The following is a 19,462-nucleotide window of genomic DNA, read 5'->3' as shown; positions in this document are numbered from 1 at the left end:
TATTTCATAATACAGACAATATTCAAATCATAAGTGATGATTACAAAAATTTATTCTGTATAGTTGAGTAAATATTGTTAATGAGATTACATATTTGAATACAAACAGAAAATCAAAAAGAACAAAGAACCTCGTCTGCGGATATTGAGATTTTGAAGTGGTGTTAGAATACAGAAATGTCAGAAATCTGTAGTCTGACATAGAGAAGATGTGGAATTTGCAAAATTTGTTTATTACTGGCGACTATGAGGCTGATTGAAGTTAATGCCACCATTATTAAAACACTTCACACACTCTCTGAATAGTTAAATCCAATCCTATAAATAAACCCATCATTTATTTTATACATAAAATACGTTAGGATTAATTAATTCCGACTGGAAAGGCTGCAGCACTTAATAACTCACTCGTATCTAAATATGGATGGAGCTGTGCCATAGCGCCATATTTGAACATAAGGGGTGTAAAAATTCATTTACAACAGATAACCTGTGGGTTATTTGCAGGAAATATAGATAATTTGAGTATTAAAAGCCACAGAAAGACTGTCTTCTGTTTCTTTATTCAAATTTTTATACACAAATGAAACAATTGGATTTTACAATAGAATGCCATTATTTCCTGTAAATAACCCATTCGTCTATGTTTAAATGTATTTTGAGAGCAGAGGTGAATCATGTGATGATGTGGATTATCTGCTAACTTTAATTAGTAATTACAAATTTGTCCAATGGATTTCCTTTCCATAAATATACCAATAGTGTTCCTAAAAACTAAAAAACTTCTTCAGATGTACTTGTCAGCCATCATAAATTTTCCTAAAATTGTGAAAACACACACATGCCTTTAGTCTTGCCTCTTCTTTCCTGTATGTCAATCCACACTTAAATTGACACTCCAATTTGAACTTTATTTGTTAAACTAATAAATTTCCCCGCTCTCTATAAAATGAATCTTAGAGAACTTAATGCACTTTAATGCATACTCTTAAATGGAGTACAATAGTAAGAATTTGATAATGTAAATATGTTCAACTAAGTACAAGTTAGCATATAACAAAGAAGAAAAGACAACTCTTGGAGGGCTGTGTGTGACACGTGTGCAAGTCTCTACACTTGTTCTTCAAAGAATACCCTCCAAACTGCAATTCTATCGAACATCTCAATTTGAATCCTCTTTGAACATTTCTGTCCTAGAATTTCAGTTGCAAGTCATTGTTTTCAAACCAACTTTCATTTCTTGCAATATGTTAAAAGAACACATAACTACCATTTTTCAAATTCAAAACAAAGGATTCTATCAAATCATCACACTTTGCTTATAGTTTTACATGATTTTATACAAACTAGAACATAGTGTAATATAGTAATCATTTACACATTCTCTAATTCACAACAGTGTACAAATCTACTAAACATATAAAAAAATGTACTCTACTTCTAGTGTGTATTTCCATACTTTCCAGATAAGATATTAAATAAATCTAATGTTATCAAATTAAAACTCACTCCAAATATTCTAAAGAATAAACGTTCAGAAAGTGTAAGCATTTTTCATGTCCTTCTTTCTGCATTTCTAGGAAATTCTCTAACAGACACTTGAGTAAACACCATTGTTTCCTTACGCACTATGTCGACACTGCACATTTCAGTGTACACAGTTGAACTTACATAAATATTATGTTAAATTATATTATTATTTAAAAGGGTAATTTAATATTTAGTGTTAGCTAATTATTTATTAAATAGTTATAAGTGATACAACTGTACGTTTCAAAATGTAACAAGTGTTATATTTCTTCAATTTCTAACCAAGTTATTGTAATCAATTTCTTTGTAAACAAATATATTGTCTTTACTTGCGAGCCATAAGTTTTATGTCATAACAAATACTGTATATTATCATGTATTAAATTACATACTGCTTTAATTTGAAGTTTGTATTTATTAAAAAAATAAACGAAACCTATGCATTTGGATTAATTAACTGTTTCCTATCCTGTACGCTTTTTAAATGGAGAATAAAAGTAACTGCTGTAGAAATACTAAGCAGTAAGAAAGTTTAATTCCGTGCTTGTTGTGGGTTTAATTGGGCCGGGATGGTGAGGGACGAGGCCTTGAAAAATTCCTAACCTGATTTTTGAGAGCAGCGGTCAACTCCTCAACCACCTTCGTAATCCCTCCATCCATCTGCACATGATGGAACACTTTTTCACAGACTTCCATGCAATATTACTGCTACATTAAAATTCCCAGTACTGCATGACACATCCAGATGATTACAAACAAAGAGTATAACGTTAAGAGCAATTACAAAATAAAATGAGGTAAGATAAAAATGATGAATAATTTTGATCATGTATATGGTTATTTATATTGACTGTGAATACGATATTGTAATAAATAATATACAGAATTTCCTGTACTTCTAGACCCATAGGAGTTTCTCATATTACTGATTTTTCATTATAGGAAAACCTCATCCCTGACTTTGGTTCAGTTTATTTCTGTAGAGTAGTGTTTCTCAACCTCTAACAAATCATCGCCCCCTTCAATAAAACCGTTACTTAGTATCATCCCCTTCACTTCAAAATTCTGATGCCGAAGGCCAAGGCTAACGCCAAATTTGTACTGCATTGGATAGACTATTGACTAATATAATGTTATTTGTTTAATTATTGTACGATATAATGAAAAAATATCTAATTATTCTTAATATAATGTTTTACTATATCGCCCAGAAAATTATTTTTTGCCACCCCTAAAATATAAATTGTTACAAATTGCCCCCTCAACATGGAAAAACGCCCACATGGGATGATATCGTCCCTGTTGAGAAACACTGCTATAGAGCAACACAATATGTAGGCGATCTGCAGAAGGAGGACATCTCCCAGGACTTTCTAAGGTAAACTGGTCCTTAGAAAATTTAGGTGTTACTAATATGAAGAAAACCCAGAAAATTCCACCTGGCCAGCCTGTTGGTCAAGCACAAACCCACGACCAACTACTGGTGTTTGGTGGTTTTAACCACTTGGCCAGTGGGCATCACTGACTACAAAGGAATGAATTTGAGTTATTTTGACATCAAAATCAGTCAAATTCATTCTTCTTGAGTCAGTGACACGGAACACTATGAATATAATATATTTATTATATACAGTATTATATTCTATGTGATGTTTGCAATCTCAAAATTTCATATCAATTTTGTGTTTTCTGATACATATATATATATATATATTATATTGTGAACATATATATATAGCTATTCACAAATATATATAATAAACAGTATATTATGTAGAATAAACAAAATCTACAGTCTATAACATTACAAGACCAAGTTGCAGAACATTAGGATAATCAAATTCTAATTATTTTTATGTTCTCTTGAAAAATACAATTGGCCATATAAAATTAGACAGTGAGTTTTGATATCATGGATATATTAAGTATTGCATTCCAAGCCTTTCACATTTTATTTACAAAAAATTTTTTAAAAGTTACTTCTCACCTGGTACTGGTCCAATTTACTTAATATAAACACACATAAAAACCTTTACTTGACCAGTAAAAATATATTTAATGAAAACAACAAACGTTTTCGACTGCCTTCCTCAGTCTTCCTCAGGTTTTAAATTCTGATATTCGAAAATCGTTGTGCTTAAATATTTAAACATTTTGGAACATATACATCTTTGCGAATAAAATTCATTACGCGCATGCGTATTAATCATTACGTACGTGAACCCAAATATTCACAAATATTATTTTACATATACATGTAAACGATGTATAACACCTTACATAGAGTTGTGGGGGCATTCTGCTTCATACGCAAACCTCCAAGCTGCCGAAATATTAATAGCATCTTTATAGTTGATACAGCTATTACGTAATCCTGCTTTATAAATTTCCAAAGCTTCTAGCGTTCGTACGTGTTCTCTTCTGTGTGACATTTTAATGATTTGCGCGTTCTGCAAGTTAGCACTTATGCCAGGGGTCGAAGCATACGTAGATAGGGCAGTGGTGCATCTGTTGTGTTCAATGTCATATTTGTGTTCGCGCATACGTTTATCCAGAGNAAATTCATTCTTCTTGAGTCAGTGACACGGAACACTATGAATATAATATATTTATTATATACAGTATTATATTCTATGTGATGTTTGCAATCTCAAAATTTCATATCAATTTTGTGTTTTCTGATACATATATATATATATATATTATATTGTGAACATATATATATATATATAGCTATTCACAAATATATATAATAAACAGTATATTATGTAGAATTAACAAAATCTACAGTCTATAACATTACAAGACCAAGTTGCAGAACATTAGGATAATCAAATTCTAATTATTTTTATGTTCTCTTGAAAAATACAATTGGCCATATAAAATTAGACAGTGAGTTTTGATATCATGGATATATTAAGTATTGCATTCCAAGCCTTTCACATTTTATTTACAAAAAATTTTTTAATTTATAATACTGTATTTAATTTAGTAAAATTATTTAGATAATGATGTATTTCTTGTTTGAACACACTTAAAAATAAATTAACATTTTCCCTGTATACACTGTTATAGTTTTTAGTTATACAAATCCTACAGAAATCATCATACATCATGAGTTACAAGGAAATCTTCTTTTGTGATTATACTATAGATATGGCAAATGCTGTACTAATGTTGTTTACAATATGCACTTTTTAACTCTAATCTTTTCCTTGAATAAAAAATTTTATATATTAACTTCTAAAAACAACTTAATTCTTTTATTACAGCTATTTCTGTGCAACAGAAATGTATTTAGAGTATTAATCGTTCAAAATAAACACGATTTTTAGTAGTAGCATAAATTTTAAATTTTATCTTGAAATTTGCTTTAAAATATAGGGCGATTGAAAAGGTCTTAGACAAACTTTAAAGGTAGGTCAAGAATACAAAAATAAACCATTTTTACCTAAGAATGTATAGCTGCAAACATCGACTGGAGTTGCTGAGGTATAGACTGGAGATATGGAGATGGTATAGATATGGAGTTGCATGTATTTTAGAATACTAGGGTGGTGTATTTATGTATTCACAACCTACCTTTAAAGTTTGTCTAAGACTTTTGAATAACCCTGTATATAGTCAAACTTCCAATAATGAAATGGTGGCTATTTAGAGATGGTCATTTTTTTTTAACAATAACAAATGCAAAATAATCTCCAAACAACAGCTACCTTTCAATGATGGCCATTTTTTATGATTCCATCAGTTGCCGTTTTTCAAATATTTAACTGTATAACTTCATTTCATTTTCTATGATTATAAAATATTTATGTGCTTGTATAATTGCTGATATTCTATAATGTAACAAAATTAATGATCATTTGATGTGGCATCTTATCACTTAATTTTGATGGAAACAAAGATAGTTATTTATCTTTAATGGGAAACTTTAGAGCAAATTGTAGAGTCATAAATTATTATTTAACATTTTAGGTGAGTAATTTTAGCATACCATTACTAAATAAATTGGACATCACAAGAGAGGCTAGAAAGTGGCATTTACAGATTTTGCAAATTATTCTCTTACTCAAATTCTTGCAGATAGCTTTAGATTCAAAAAGACTAAATTATTTACCACAAAAATATACTTAGTGGCCTAGCTACGTTTTGTGCCATCGTGGATTGCTCTCAAGTTTGTCACTTTCCACAATAAACACAATATAATATACATCAAACACTTTTGAGAGAAAGTGGAAAGATTTACAGCCATAGGAGGGAGGGAAACCTCTAAAATAACTAGGACTCCATTACCAATGTTGTTTATTAATTAAGCGTGACTAAGTGTTGTTTTCAAGGATACACAGTCCTTACTGTTGTCAGAAATTTCCGACAATGCACATCATTTCTCAAAAAAATAAAATTATCTGTCTTGAATCCTTCTACTATCCTACAGAAAGCTTTCCTTTCCATTACGGTCTACTGTAAGCAAAAGCTTCCTGTCCTCCCTAGCTATACTCCTGCATATATTAATTTTGTTAACATAGTTACATCTGAAGTCATGTATGAAGACTCGGATGGGACCTTTTGCCTAGTTCAAAAGTCATTTTCAAGGTCACATCAAATGTATATCATATAAAGTTTGTTGGGTGTATTAGATACCAATTTTTAGCACATTTATCAGAACACATTCAAAATTTAAACAAAAGGCATTTTTTCCAACAGATGAATTAACACATCTATGTGAATAACTTCTAAAATTATTTTCACCTGTCTACAGTAGATACATTAAAACATTTTGTTTTATTAAAAAGTAATAAAAATCTCTAATAAGCCATATAAACAAAAGAAATGAAATTAAACTAATATACAAGGTGGATAGAAAGTATCTAGGAATTTAGGAATTGCTAAAATTTCTATATTTCTAATGCAAAGGTAATGAAATTTATCCAACATATACCTTATTACATAGAAATATGGATGTATAGCTTAAAATTAATGTAGGCACCAGCACCATCCACCAACATGCCTTCCTCAGATTGTGATGTGGATGAGCTTCACTTCTCTGTGCATCTGCAGCCAAACTTGTGGTGCACTTTGAATTACAATTCTCAATTATTTCCATACAAATTGTGGCACAACATCCCTTCATTGTACCCCACTATCTTTGCACAGCAGCCACCAATTTCCACACTTCATAACATGCAGCAATCTGTGCTCACTCCCGAACAGACAAGTGGTCGGTCAACCTTTTTGCTATATTGTAACCCATCCATTATTGTAAATATATCTGTGTATTCATCCCATTTTATTATTTCTGTATAATTTTGGTCCTAATAAATATCAATGTAGCTCTTGGGGTCCCCTTCCCCTTCTCCTTCATTTCCACTTTCCAATCAACCTTTCTCTTTCTTTTTCTCCATCTTAAGTTCTTCCCAGCCTTCTTTCTTTTCAACCCTTAGGGCAAAGTCAGTTTACATAACAGAAAGCCCTCTAATCCATTATAACAACAACAACAACCTTTTGGCCACTCTTGCCCATGCCACCAATAGGAATTATAAATTCCATTGATTGCTATATATGCAGATGTAAATTTTATGATTGCATTATTACTAAAAAAAATTATAGCAATTTTTCAATGTCTAGTTACTTTCCACCTACCCTGTAGATCAAATCAAATTGGATAAAAATATAAACACTTCTGTTCCCAAGCAATTTGGTTAAAGGCTTCTCAATCCAAATTAATAAATCGCTATATGATAACATAACACTTCTTTAATATATTATTCTCATACCGTCACTTCCCAAAGTATTTACCTTTCCTTCTTGTACACTCTGTAAGCATTACTTTTATTGTTAACATTTGTATTTTATTATTATTTCTTCAAGAGTTCTTGTAAGTTTCACTGACAAATCATTACAAGGTTTCTTTTTGTATAAGAAATTAGATCTAAGCAATTCATTAATTATATAAAATTTACTCACTCTTCGATATCTTCTACAACTTCAGACGTTTTTGTACACTGTGTCTGAATTTCGCCATTCTCGCTAATTTTTGCAACTGGAGAAGATACAACACGTTCCTTTGTCATAGACGTTTCCTGTTAGAAACAATTCAACTGTTAGTTTTTAAAACCTGCTGGAGATTTATAATGCTAAGTTAGTATGAACCTCTGCACTGGCACTTCGTTTTTTGGTAACTTTTGTCAGTTCGTCTTGATAGAATGCTTTCAGATGAGTGACGTCGTTCTGTAGTTTTGCATTACTCTCTTGTTCTTTTTGATATTTGGACATTAACTCTCTCATTTTTTCATCATATTCCTGTTGGAAAGAACAGATTTTGCATTTTAAAGATAGAATCATACTGAAGCTTTTCACACAGAGAAATTTACTTTGTAATTTTATTATCATTATTAAATTACATGTTAAAGATTTCAGAAACCCATAGCAGTACTTAAATTGCTGACTAAATTAAGGATTTCAAGCAATAGTGAGTTTGCACAAGATTAAAAAGCATTATTATTGCATTGAAGAGTTCTCTACTAGCTTATCATTGATAGTAAGATATTTTTATTAAAACTATCCATTAGTTTACTACATGATAAAGTTATGAAAATGTTCAAGCTTCTTGACAATATATTTCTTATTAAGAACATTCTAAATCTATCTTGAACTTTTCAAGTTAGTTATTTGTAAGAATGAAGAGAAATTTAAGCCACTTCCCATTGAAAATATAGGATAAGAGGGGGTCCAATTCATGCATTTTCATATTATAAACTGAATAAAATTATATAAACTTCACTCATACCTTGACATAAACTCACTACTGCATTAAAATTAAATATTAATTTTACAATTTTACTTCTTTCCATCAAAATAAAAAACGTTTTTCTCATTTTCTGTAGGAAAATATAAAATTTATATAATTAGTTTCATAAAATAAATGCTTTTACTGTTATAAATACTTAAAAAACATAATAAAGAACTTGTAATTAAAGATATATCTTTTGAATTTAAAATAAAAATCAGGTTTTGTAACGTACTGGAGATACAAGATTTATTCAAGATCATCTTGTGAATTTTAAAATGGAAACATTGAAGATCAGAATCACAGCTATTTAAGAGTTCTCGTAAAGAATGAATATGGACTTCCTCTTCAAAAATGTATTTTATTTGTTACTCATTAATCATATCATATATACTGTCGATAGCTGCTTTTTTTTTTATTGTGTTTATACAAATTATTGTGTAAATTTGTTAGAGAATCCATTCTTCAGAATCAGAAGACAAAGAAGTCTACTAGAAAAAGAACTTAACTATATTGTAATGAAGGAAGTGATGTATGTCACTGTTGCACAACTAAAAGCCACACTAGAATGGCTACTATTACATCATAATCACCTCAGATATTTAATAAACAGAGCCAAATGCATCCATGCCAAAAGAACAGTAATAACCAGAAAATTGGTATTGTCTCACATAACAGGTTATATCAAGTTATCCGACTTCTTTTATATACGTAAAATTCAATATTAAACGTGTAGGACGGATGTTCGGTGCCGCTTTCCCGTAAGCCTAGAAGTTTGACAATGGTGTTTGGAATGTCGAGCGTGATTCCACCGACTATCCAAACACCATTGTCAAACTTTTAGGCTTACGGGAAAGTGGCGCCGAACGTCCGACCTACATGTTTACACGTTTAAAACGTCTGCCTCAACCTCTCTAATTACAGTCCTAACCAGAAAATCAAGTTTTGACATCAATGTCTGGCAATATTTAAATGAATGTGTACAACATTGCCCAATTCCTTATATTCAAAAGAACTATTCTCAAGCAGATTACATGTTCTGATCAGATCAAATTTCCACTATGCCAAAACTGTACCTAACTACCTGTGACGAGAAAATATCTTCATCGAAAAAGGAAGATGACCAACAAACATGCCAGAAATTAGGCCAATTGAGGATTTATGCGGAAAATCACTTACGGCTGCTGCTATTTTCGTTGTGAATTTGTCTCTTTAATCCGATTTTCAGTTCAGTAGACTATCATCTGCAGCTTGCAAGATGATAGTCTACCGAACTGAAAAAAATGAGGATTTATAGGCAATTCTTAAGGCAAACATTCACGAAAAGGATCAACCAATCAATTACATTAAGTACTGTCTGAAAAATATGAACCAAGTCTTAAACAGAAACTTGCACTGCATGCCCAAAGTTGAATTGACCATATTGAATTGTGTTCGACAATGGAAACTTGTACAATTACAAAAACAAAAGATAATGTACAGCTTTTCATCACCATTCAAATACTACATTCAGAGTTTTCTTTTTCTAAAGAAAAGGCTGTCACACGAACATCTCAATGGGTAATTGGTTCAAACACCTTTATTTTCTAGGAATTATCACATCCACAGACTCCAAAAATACTAGCCAATCAACAACTTTATTCCACCCAGATGCGTTTAGGAAATTACGATATTTCTCTCCTCAGTGGGTTTTCTTTCATACAAGCTAAACAAGGCATAAACACTTTTTTGATACTCTCACACAATTTTTCAATTTTCCTACCATTTTGACTACTTTCTGTGATAATTCCTACAAAATAATGGTGTCTGAACCAATTACATATTGAGATTTAAAAAAAACATAACAGAAGCAAGAGATAAAGTACACAAACATGTGTGGATTTTTTCTAGACACCAATTAAGTTTAGAACAATGCTGGTGAAACATTAATAGGACATGAGAAAAACAAATGTACAATGCCACAAACCTGCTTTGCAACACAACAATACTCACATAAGGTGAGAGAAGGAAGATAATGTTAAACAATTTAATTCCCCATGAAAACTGATGTACACAAAGGACTTAAAGTTTTCAAACAGAAAATCAGAGGGGGAATGCATTACAGAAATGCAGAAACTTTGGAAAATGCTTGAAAATGTACAATTATCAACTTATCTAGAAATTATTTTCAATTAATTGCATTTTTTAAGTTTTGTAGTTTTAATTTTATAAGAACTTTAAAATTTGAAATTAACATTCTCAACAGCAACCTTGTGCTAATTCTGAAGGAAATACAACTAATTGAGAAAACAGTAGGCAATCAAGTTCTAATATACAAGGTTCTTACTCAAATTTTTGTTTTTATTTCCATGACTTTCTCTGACCAACTTCGTACAAATTCCCTTATCCACATGTCCCTTACAGTACGGCACATTGACAAAATAAAACAGCATTTGAGTTACTATACATATATGTTTTGCTTCTCCAACATTTTAATTAATTAATTGTTTTTTCTAATTAACAGTTATATATTTTTTATAATTGCTGAATTATTAAAATTAAAAATAAAATGTATTATTAAAATTCTGTTATTAATCCATAACCATAAATCTACATGGCTTTGAAAAAAGAAAATAAATAAATTATTTTTTATTATTCATTAACAAATTCTATATAATCCATGTACAAAAGTATATATTTATTAAATTTATCTCTTCACAAATTTCCTGAACTTTATAAAATATTAATAAATTAAAAAAGAAAAAAAATTTGTTACACAATCAAAATTATTAAAAAGAAAATGATAAAAAAATACCATTTAAACTATTTTTCATTTTGTGTACTTTGTAAATTTTTGTTTAAGCTTGGGAGAAATTTTGTACACTTGCGTGCTCGGGTTCAATTCTCTTGTTGTGTATACTTTTCTTTTTCCTTTTTTTAAATTCATAAATACTTATAATGTATTTATTTATTTACTCATTCATTTATTTCTTATTATTTATTGATTTTTTTGGTATTTTTTAATGATTTATTTATTTTAATTTAATTTAATTTCTACTATTCCAAGTCTAATATTTTTACTTTGAAAATCCACCATTGTCAAGTTGAGAGGTAGCTACTTATGCCGGGTTTGAACATGGGTCTATAGACTTTTTCACTCACTCTTTAACAGTTCGTTTCTGAATTTCGACATAAATAGATGTATTTGTGCAGTGAAATTTATTTTGAAAAATTATTTTACAATTAAAAAAAAATGTCATCAAGAGAAGCAAGTTCTTGATGTTCAGACAAAAAAACTGTTGATGATAACTCTTTATACAGTGATGTATCAAAGCAATGGCTAAAAGATGGAGTATTAATATGTAAATTTTTCGACTATTTAAACTAAACATTCGCATCACCCAGGTATACAAAATAAAATAAAAATTGTCTTCTGTTAATCTTTGTAATATTATCTGTAAAACCAGTATAATAAGTCCTGATAATAGATGAAAGTCAAATTTATAGTCGAAAAATTTACATATTAATAAGGAAAAAAGGACATTGAGGCAATTTAATTAAAAGATGGAGTAGTTTATTATGAGAGTTTACTTTTCGAAAATAATTTAATTGCAACAACATCTTCTGATACACTATCTGAAGATGCTATGCTGATAGGCACAGAATTATACAATAATACATTGGATGTGTTGAATGAAAAAAACTTTATAATTGATGACGAATTGATTAATGTCCAAGAAGAATGTACAGAAGGAAATTCTGAAGCAGTTAAAGATGACTCATCTGATGACTATGTATCATACCTGATGAAAAAACATAGAATGAAGGAATATATTTCACCGGAATATAAAATCAAAGTTTTAAAAGTAGCAAAAGCACACCTTACATGGAAACTACAAACATTACAAAAAATGGATGTAGTCATTTGAAAAGAATGGATCATTTAAAATTATGGGAAAAAGATGTTGAATGTGGTGGAACTATTTTTGATAAATATCATTTGATTGATTCTTGGACATATAACTGCTTTGTCAAAATGAGACATAATTATCAAAAAAAATATTATAATAATAATAATAATAAGAAGAAGAAGAAGAAGAAATAAATGAATGAGTAAATACATTATAAGTATTTATGAATAAAAAACAAAAAGTACACACAAGAGAATCAAACCCGAGCATGCAAGCATACAAGTCAGGAGCATTACCACTCATGCCGCAGCATGCTCAAGTGAAAGTACGCGTAACTTATATATAAAGTGCTAAAGAAAACTTTAAGTTCGTTTTTCTCGATTATATTTGAGTGTTGCACTTTAGTACTTTACAGGTAGTACATTCACGTGGTATACTACCTCTACACTAAAGATCATCAAAATCCATTTCCCCAAAGCCGTAGGGTCTCCTAGTTAAGCGTACTGTCAGCAAAAAATCAACAAGGCAGCCAAGGAAGCAAATTCCCTGACTTTTTGACAATTTTTAACAAATTCCCTGACATTCCATGACTTTTTCTGAATACTAATGAAAATCCCTGACTTTCTGGCTGTGTAGGAACTCTGAACATATTCTTTTCTAAAAATTTAAATGTGTATGTTCTATTTGTCAAACCATTGGTTTATATTCAGACATTCAGTCGAAGCCTGATGATGGACAGAAAAGGCAAGCGAGAAAAAATTGCATATTAAAAACTTTCCACTGAGTTAAGGTGTATTTGTTAATAATTAAAAGATATACATCTTTATACTATTTTGAATAATATTTTATTTTAATTATACTGTTTTAAATTTTCTGTACTTTACATTAAATATTATACAATAAGTCCTTTAAGCAAAATGATGTTTCACAAAAATGATTTTACCATAAGCTAACTGATGTAAACAATAGTTTCTAAAGTATATTTCTGGTCACAAAAGCATTGAACTTCTAAATAAAGACTCCTCTAATATTAAAGATTGATTTTTAACCCATTTATTTAAGCTCAGGATTATACACAACATACTTATTGTTTTGTATTTAGTCATGCTTCAAAATGACAATCTAGAACTGTTTTCCAGCAATCTAAACTTGCTGGAAAACAGTTCTCACAGGCACCAACAAGTCCATGAGGATGTCTCAAAGCATGAACATTCTGTAAGATGATATCCAAAATCCAAAGGATTATGGTGTATTATTCCCTAATAACATATACTGTACAAAAACTCTGAAAATTAATTTGATTATTCCAACAAACAGATGGATTATCAGACTACATTAAGACTAATAAATAATTAATTAGCTTTAACAGAGGTCCCTAAAAATAGAGATATCTCATAGGAAACTAATTCAAAAGCAGAAGTTTTGGCTGTGTCATGCAAACTAACATTCTGTGAAGAGACATCATGCTAAAATGAATCAGTGACTCTTGATGATGATGACAACAAGCCCTATGGCTGGATACCATCAAAGCATGACCATGAATAAGCTGAAGGAAGCTGTATTTGACAGCCAAATGTAAGACTATGGAATGACCTGGAATTGGCCACACCTATATGATTAAACCCTAACTATATGTTATAAATTATATAAAATCCTGAAATTAAATAATAGAACAAAACTGTTTGCAAATGATGTAAATTTTATTTTATAATTTTATATTTTAGATTTTATGCTCATTGCTTCTTTNTATGGAGAATGGTATAGATATGGAGTTGCATGTATTTTAGAATACTAGGGTGGTGTATTTGTTTATGTATTCACAACCTACCTTTAAAGTTTGTCTAAGACTTTTGAATAACCCTGTATATACAGTCGAACTTCCAATAATGAAATGGTGGCTATTTAGAGATGGTCATTTTTTTTTAACAATAACAAATGCAAAATAATCTCCAAACAATAGCTACCTTTCAATGATGGCCATTTTTTATGATTCCATCAGTTGCCGTTTTTCAAATATTTAACTGTATAACTTCATTTCATTTTCTATGATTATAAAATATTTATGTGCTTGTATAATTGCTGATATTCTATAATGTAACAAAATTAATGATCATTTGATGTGGCATCTTATCACTTAATTTTGATGGAAACAAAGATAGTTATTTATCTTTAATGGGAAACTTTAGAGCAAATTGTAGAGTCATAAATTATTATTTAACATTTTAGGTGAGTAATTTTAGCATACCATTACTAAATAAATTGGACATCACAAGAGAGGCTAGAAAGTGGCATTTACAGATTTTGCAAATTATTCTCTTACTCAAATTCTTGCAGATAGCTTTAGATTCAAAAAGACTAAATTATTTACCACAAAAATATACTTAGTGGCCTAGCTACGTTTTGTGCCATCGTGGATTGCTCTCAAGTTTGTCACTTTCCACAATAAACACAATATAATATACATCAAACACTTTTGAGAGAAAGTGGAAAGATTTACAGCCATAGGAGGGAGGGAAACCTCTAAAATAACTAGGACTCCATTACCAATGTTGTTTATTAATTAAGCGTGACTAAGTGTTGTTTTCAAGGATACACAGTCCTTACTGTTGTCAGAAATTTCCGACAATGCACATCATTTCTCAAAAAAATAAAATTATCTGTCTTGAATCCTTCTACTATCCTACAGAAAGCTTTCCTTTCCATTACGGTCTACTGTAAGCAAAAGCTTCCTGTCCTCCCTAGCTATACTCCTGCATATATTAATTTTGTTAACATAGTTACATCTGAAGTCATGTATGAAGACTCGGATGGGACCTTTTGCCTAGTTCAAAAGTCATTTTCAAGGTCACATCAAATGTATATCATATAAAGTTTGTTGGGTGTATTAGATACCAATTTTTAGCACATTTATCAGAACACATTCAAAATTTAAACAAAAGGCATTTTTTCCAACAGATGAATTAACACATCTATGTGAATAACTTCTAAAATTATTTTCACCTGTCTACAGTATATACATTAAAACATTTTGTTTTATTAAAAAGTAATAAAAATCTCTAATAAGCCATATAAACAAAAGAAATGAAATTAAACTAATATACAAGGTGGATAGAAAGTATCTAGGAATTTAGGAATTGCTAAAATTTCTATATTTCTAATGCAAAGGTAATGAAATTTATCCAACATATACCTTATTACATAGAAATATGGATGTATAGCTTAAAATTAATGTAGGCACCAGCACCATCCACCAACATGCCTTCCTCAGATTGTGATGTGGATGAGCTTCACTTCTCTGTGCATCTGCAGCCAAACTTGTGGTGCACTTTGAATTACAATTCTCAATTATTTCCATACAAATTGTGGCACAACATCCCTTCATTGTACCCCACTATCTTTGCACAGCAGCCACCAATTTCCACACTTCATAACATGCAGCAATCTGTGCTCACTCCCGAACAGACAAGTGGTCGGTCAACCTTTTTGCTATATTGTAACCCATCCATTATTGTAAATATATCTGTGTATTCATCCCATTTTATTATTTCTGTATAATTTTGGTCCTAATAAATATCAATGTAGCTCTTGGGGTCCCCTTCCCCTTCTCCTTCATTTCCACTTTCCAATCAACCTTTCTCTTTCTTTTTCTCCATCTTAAGTTCTTCCCAGCCTTCTTTCTTTTCAACCCTTAGGGCAAAGTCAGTTTACATAACAGAAAGCCCTCTAATCCATTATAACAACAACAACAACCTTTTGGCCACTCTTGCCCATGCCACCAATAGGAATTATAAATTCCATTGATTGCTATATATGCAGATGTAAATTTTATGATTGCATTATTACTAAAAAAAATTATAGCAATTTTTCAATGTCTAGTTACTTTCCACCTACCCTGTAGATCAAATCAAATTGGATAAAAATATAAACAATTCCAAAACTCAAAACACTTCTGTTCCCAAGCAATTTGGTTAAAGGCTTCTCAATCCAAATTAATAAATCGCTATATGATAACATAACACTTCTTTAATATATTATTCCCATACCGTCACTTCCCAAAGTATTTACCTTTCCTTCTTGTACACTCTGTAAGCATTACTTTTATTGTTAACATTTGTATTTTATTATTATTTCTTCAAGAGTTCTTGTAAGTTTCACTGACAAATCATTACAAGGTTTCTTTTTGTATAAGAAATTAGATCTAAGCAATTCATTAATTATATAAAATTTACTCACTCTTCGATATCTTCTACAACTTCAGACGTTTTTGTACACTGTGTCTGAATTTCGCCATTCTCGCTAATTTTTGCAACTGGAGAAGATACAACACGTTCCTTTGTCATAGACGTTTCCTGTTAGAAACAATTCAACTGTTAGTTTTTAAAACCTGCTGGAGATTTATAATGCTAAGTTAGTATGAACCTCTGCACTGGCACTTCGTTTTTTGGTAACTTTTGTCAGTTCGTCTTGATAGAATGCTTTCAGATGAGTGACGTCGTTCTGTAGTTTTGCATTACTCTCTTGTTCTTTTTGATATTTGGACATTAACTCTCTCATTTTTTCATCATATTCCTGTTGGAAAGAACAGATTTTGCATTTTAAAGATAGAATCATACTGAAGCTTTTCACACAGAGAAATTTACTTTGTAATTTTATTATCATTATTAAATTACATGTTAAAGATTTCAGAAACCCATAGCAGTACTTAAATTGCTGACTAAATTAAGGATTTCAAGCAATAGTGAGTTTGCACAAGATTAAAAAGCATTATTATTGCATTGAAGAGTTCTCTACTAGCTTATCATTGATAGTAAGATATTTTTATTAAAACTATCCATTAGTTTACTACATGATAAAGTTATGAAAATGTTCAAGCTTCTTGACAATATATTTCTTATTAAGAACATTCTAAATCTATCTTGAACTTTTCAAGTTAGTTATTTGTAAGAATGAAGAGAAATTTAAGCCACTTCCCATTGAAAATATAGGATAAGAGGGGGTCCAATTCATGCATTTTCATATTATAAACTGAATAAAATTATATAAACTTCACTCATACCTTGACATAAACTCACTACTGCATTAAAATTAAATATTAATTTTACAATTTTACTTCTTTCCATCAAAATAAAAAACGTTTTTCTCATTTTCTGTAGGAAAATATAAAATTTATATAATTAGTTTCATAAAATAAATGCTTTTACTGTTATAAATACTTAAAAAACATAATAAAGATCTTGTAATTAAAGATATATCTTTTGAATTTAAAATAAAAATCAGGTTTTGTAACGTACTGGAGATACAAGATTTATTCAAGATCATCTTGTGAATTTTAAAATGGAAACATTGAAGATCAGAATCACAGCTATTTAAGAGTTCTCGTAAAGAATGAATATGGACTTCCTCTTCAAAAATGTATTTTATTTGTTACTCATTAATCATATCATATATACTGTCGATAGCTGCTTTTTTTTTTATTGTGTTTATACAAATTATTGTGTAAATTTGTTAGAGAATCCATTCTTCAGAATCAGAAGACAAAGAAGTCTACTAGAAAAAGAACTTAACTATATTGTAATGAAGAAAGTGATGTATGTCACTGTTGCACAACTAAAAGCCACACTAGAATGGCTACTATTACATCATAATCACCTCAGATATTTAATAAACAGAGCCAAATGCATCCATGCCAAAAGAACAGTAATAACCAGAAAATTGGTATTGTCTCACATAACAGGTTATATCAAGTTATCCGACTTCTTTTATATACGTAAAATTCAATATTAAACGTGTAGGACGGATGTTCGGTGCCGCTTTCCCGTAAGCCTAGAAGTTTGACAATGGTGTTTGGAATGTCAAGCATGATTCCACCGACTATCCAAACACCATTGTCAAACTTTTAGGCTTACGGGAAAGTGGCGCCGAACGTCCGACCTACACGTTTACACGTTTAAAACGTCTGCCTCAACCTCTCTAATTACAGTCCTAACCAGAAAATCAAGTTTTGACATCAATGTCTGGCAATATTTAAATGAATGTGTACAACATTGCCCAATTCCTTATATTCAAAAGAACTATTCTCAAGCAGATTACATGTTCTGATCAGATCAAATTTCCACTATGCCAAAACTGTACCTAACTACCTGTGACGAGAAAATATCTTCATCGAAAAAGGAAGATGACCAACAAACATGCCAGAAATTAGGCCAATTGAGGATTTATGCGGAAAATCACTTACGGCTGCTGCTATTTTCGTTGTGAATTTGTCTCTTTAATCCGATTTTCAGTTCAGTAGACTATCATCTGCAGCTTGCAAGATGATAGTCTACCGAACTGAAAAAAATGAGGATTTATAGGCAATTCTTAAGGCAAACATTCACGAAAAGGATCAACCAATCAATTACATTAAGTACTGTCTGAAAAATATGAACCAAGTCTTAAACAGAAACTTGCACTGCATGCCCAAAGTTGAATTGACCATATTGAATTGTGTTCGACAATGGAAACTTGTACAATTACAAAAACAAAAGATAATGTACAGCTTTTCATCACCATTCAAATACTACATTCAGAGTTTTCTTTTTCTAAAGAAAAGGCTGTCACACAAACATCTCAATGGGTAATTGGTTCAAACACCTTTATTTTCTAGGAATTATCACATCCACAAACTCCAAAAATACTAGCCAATCAACAACTTTATTCCACCCAGATGCGTTTAGGAAATTACGATATTTCTCTCCTCAGTGGGTTTTCTTTCATACAAGCTAAACAAGGCATAAACACTTTTTTGATACTCTCACACAATTTTTCAATTTTCCTACCATTTTGACTACTTTCTGTGATAATTCCTACAAAATAATGGTGTCTGAACCAATTACATATTGAGATTTAAAAAATATATAACAGAAGCAAGAGATAAAGTACACAAACATGTGTGGATTTTTTCTAGACACCAATTAAGTTTAGAACAATGCTGGTGAAACATTAATAGGACATGAGAAAAAACAAATGTACAATGCCTGCTTTGCAACACAACAATACTCACATAAGGTGAGAGAAGGAAGATAATGTTAAACAATTTAATTCCCCATGAAAACTGATGTACACAAAGGACTTAAAGTTTTCAAACAGAAAATCAGAGGGGGAATGCATTACAGAAATGCAGAAACTTTGGAAAATGCTTGAAAATGTACAATTATCAACTTATCTAGAAATTATTTTCAATTAATTGCATTTTTTAAGTTTTGTAGTTTTAA

The 19,462-nt window shown here is 30.4% G+C and overlaps 1 protein-coding gene across 1 annotated transcript in view; it reads right to left on the bottom strand.

Annotated features, from left to right (window-relative positions):
- The window catches only part of LOC111627945 (osmotic avoidance abnormal protein 3-like), a 62,376-nt gene that overhangs the window by 4,335 nt on the left and 38,579 nt on the right, over positions 1 to 19,462 (bottom strand). The window contains exons 8-11 of the mRNA XM_023371645.1: positions 16,629 to 16,778; positions 16,443 to 16,558; positions 7,683 to 7,977; positions 7,497 to 7,612 (exon numbers count right to left, since the gene is read on the bottom strand). Of these exons, the coding sequence (XP_023227413.1) occupies positions 7,497 to 7,612; positions 7,683 to 7,977; positions 16,443 to 16,558; positions 16,629 to 16,778 (677 nt within the window). The remainder of the gene's footprint in view (positions 1 to 7,496; positions 7,613 to 7,682; positions 7,978 to 16,442; positions 16,559 to 16,628; positions 16,779 to 19,462) is intronic.

The sequence above is a fragment of the Centruroides sculpturatus genome, unplaced genomic scaffold (genome assembly GCF_000671375.1).
Source record: "Centruroides sculpturatus isolate CEXI.00-Female unplaced genomic scaffold, Cexi_2.0 scaffold507, whole genome shotgun sequence".
NCBI classification, from domain to species: domain Eukaryota; kingdom Metazoa; phylum Arthropoda; class Arachnida; order Scorpiones; family Buthidae; genus Centruroides; species Centruroides sculpturatus.
The sequence above is the reverse complement of the archived record's forward strand: the minus strand, read 5'-3'. Positions and strand labels throughout refer to the sequence as shown.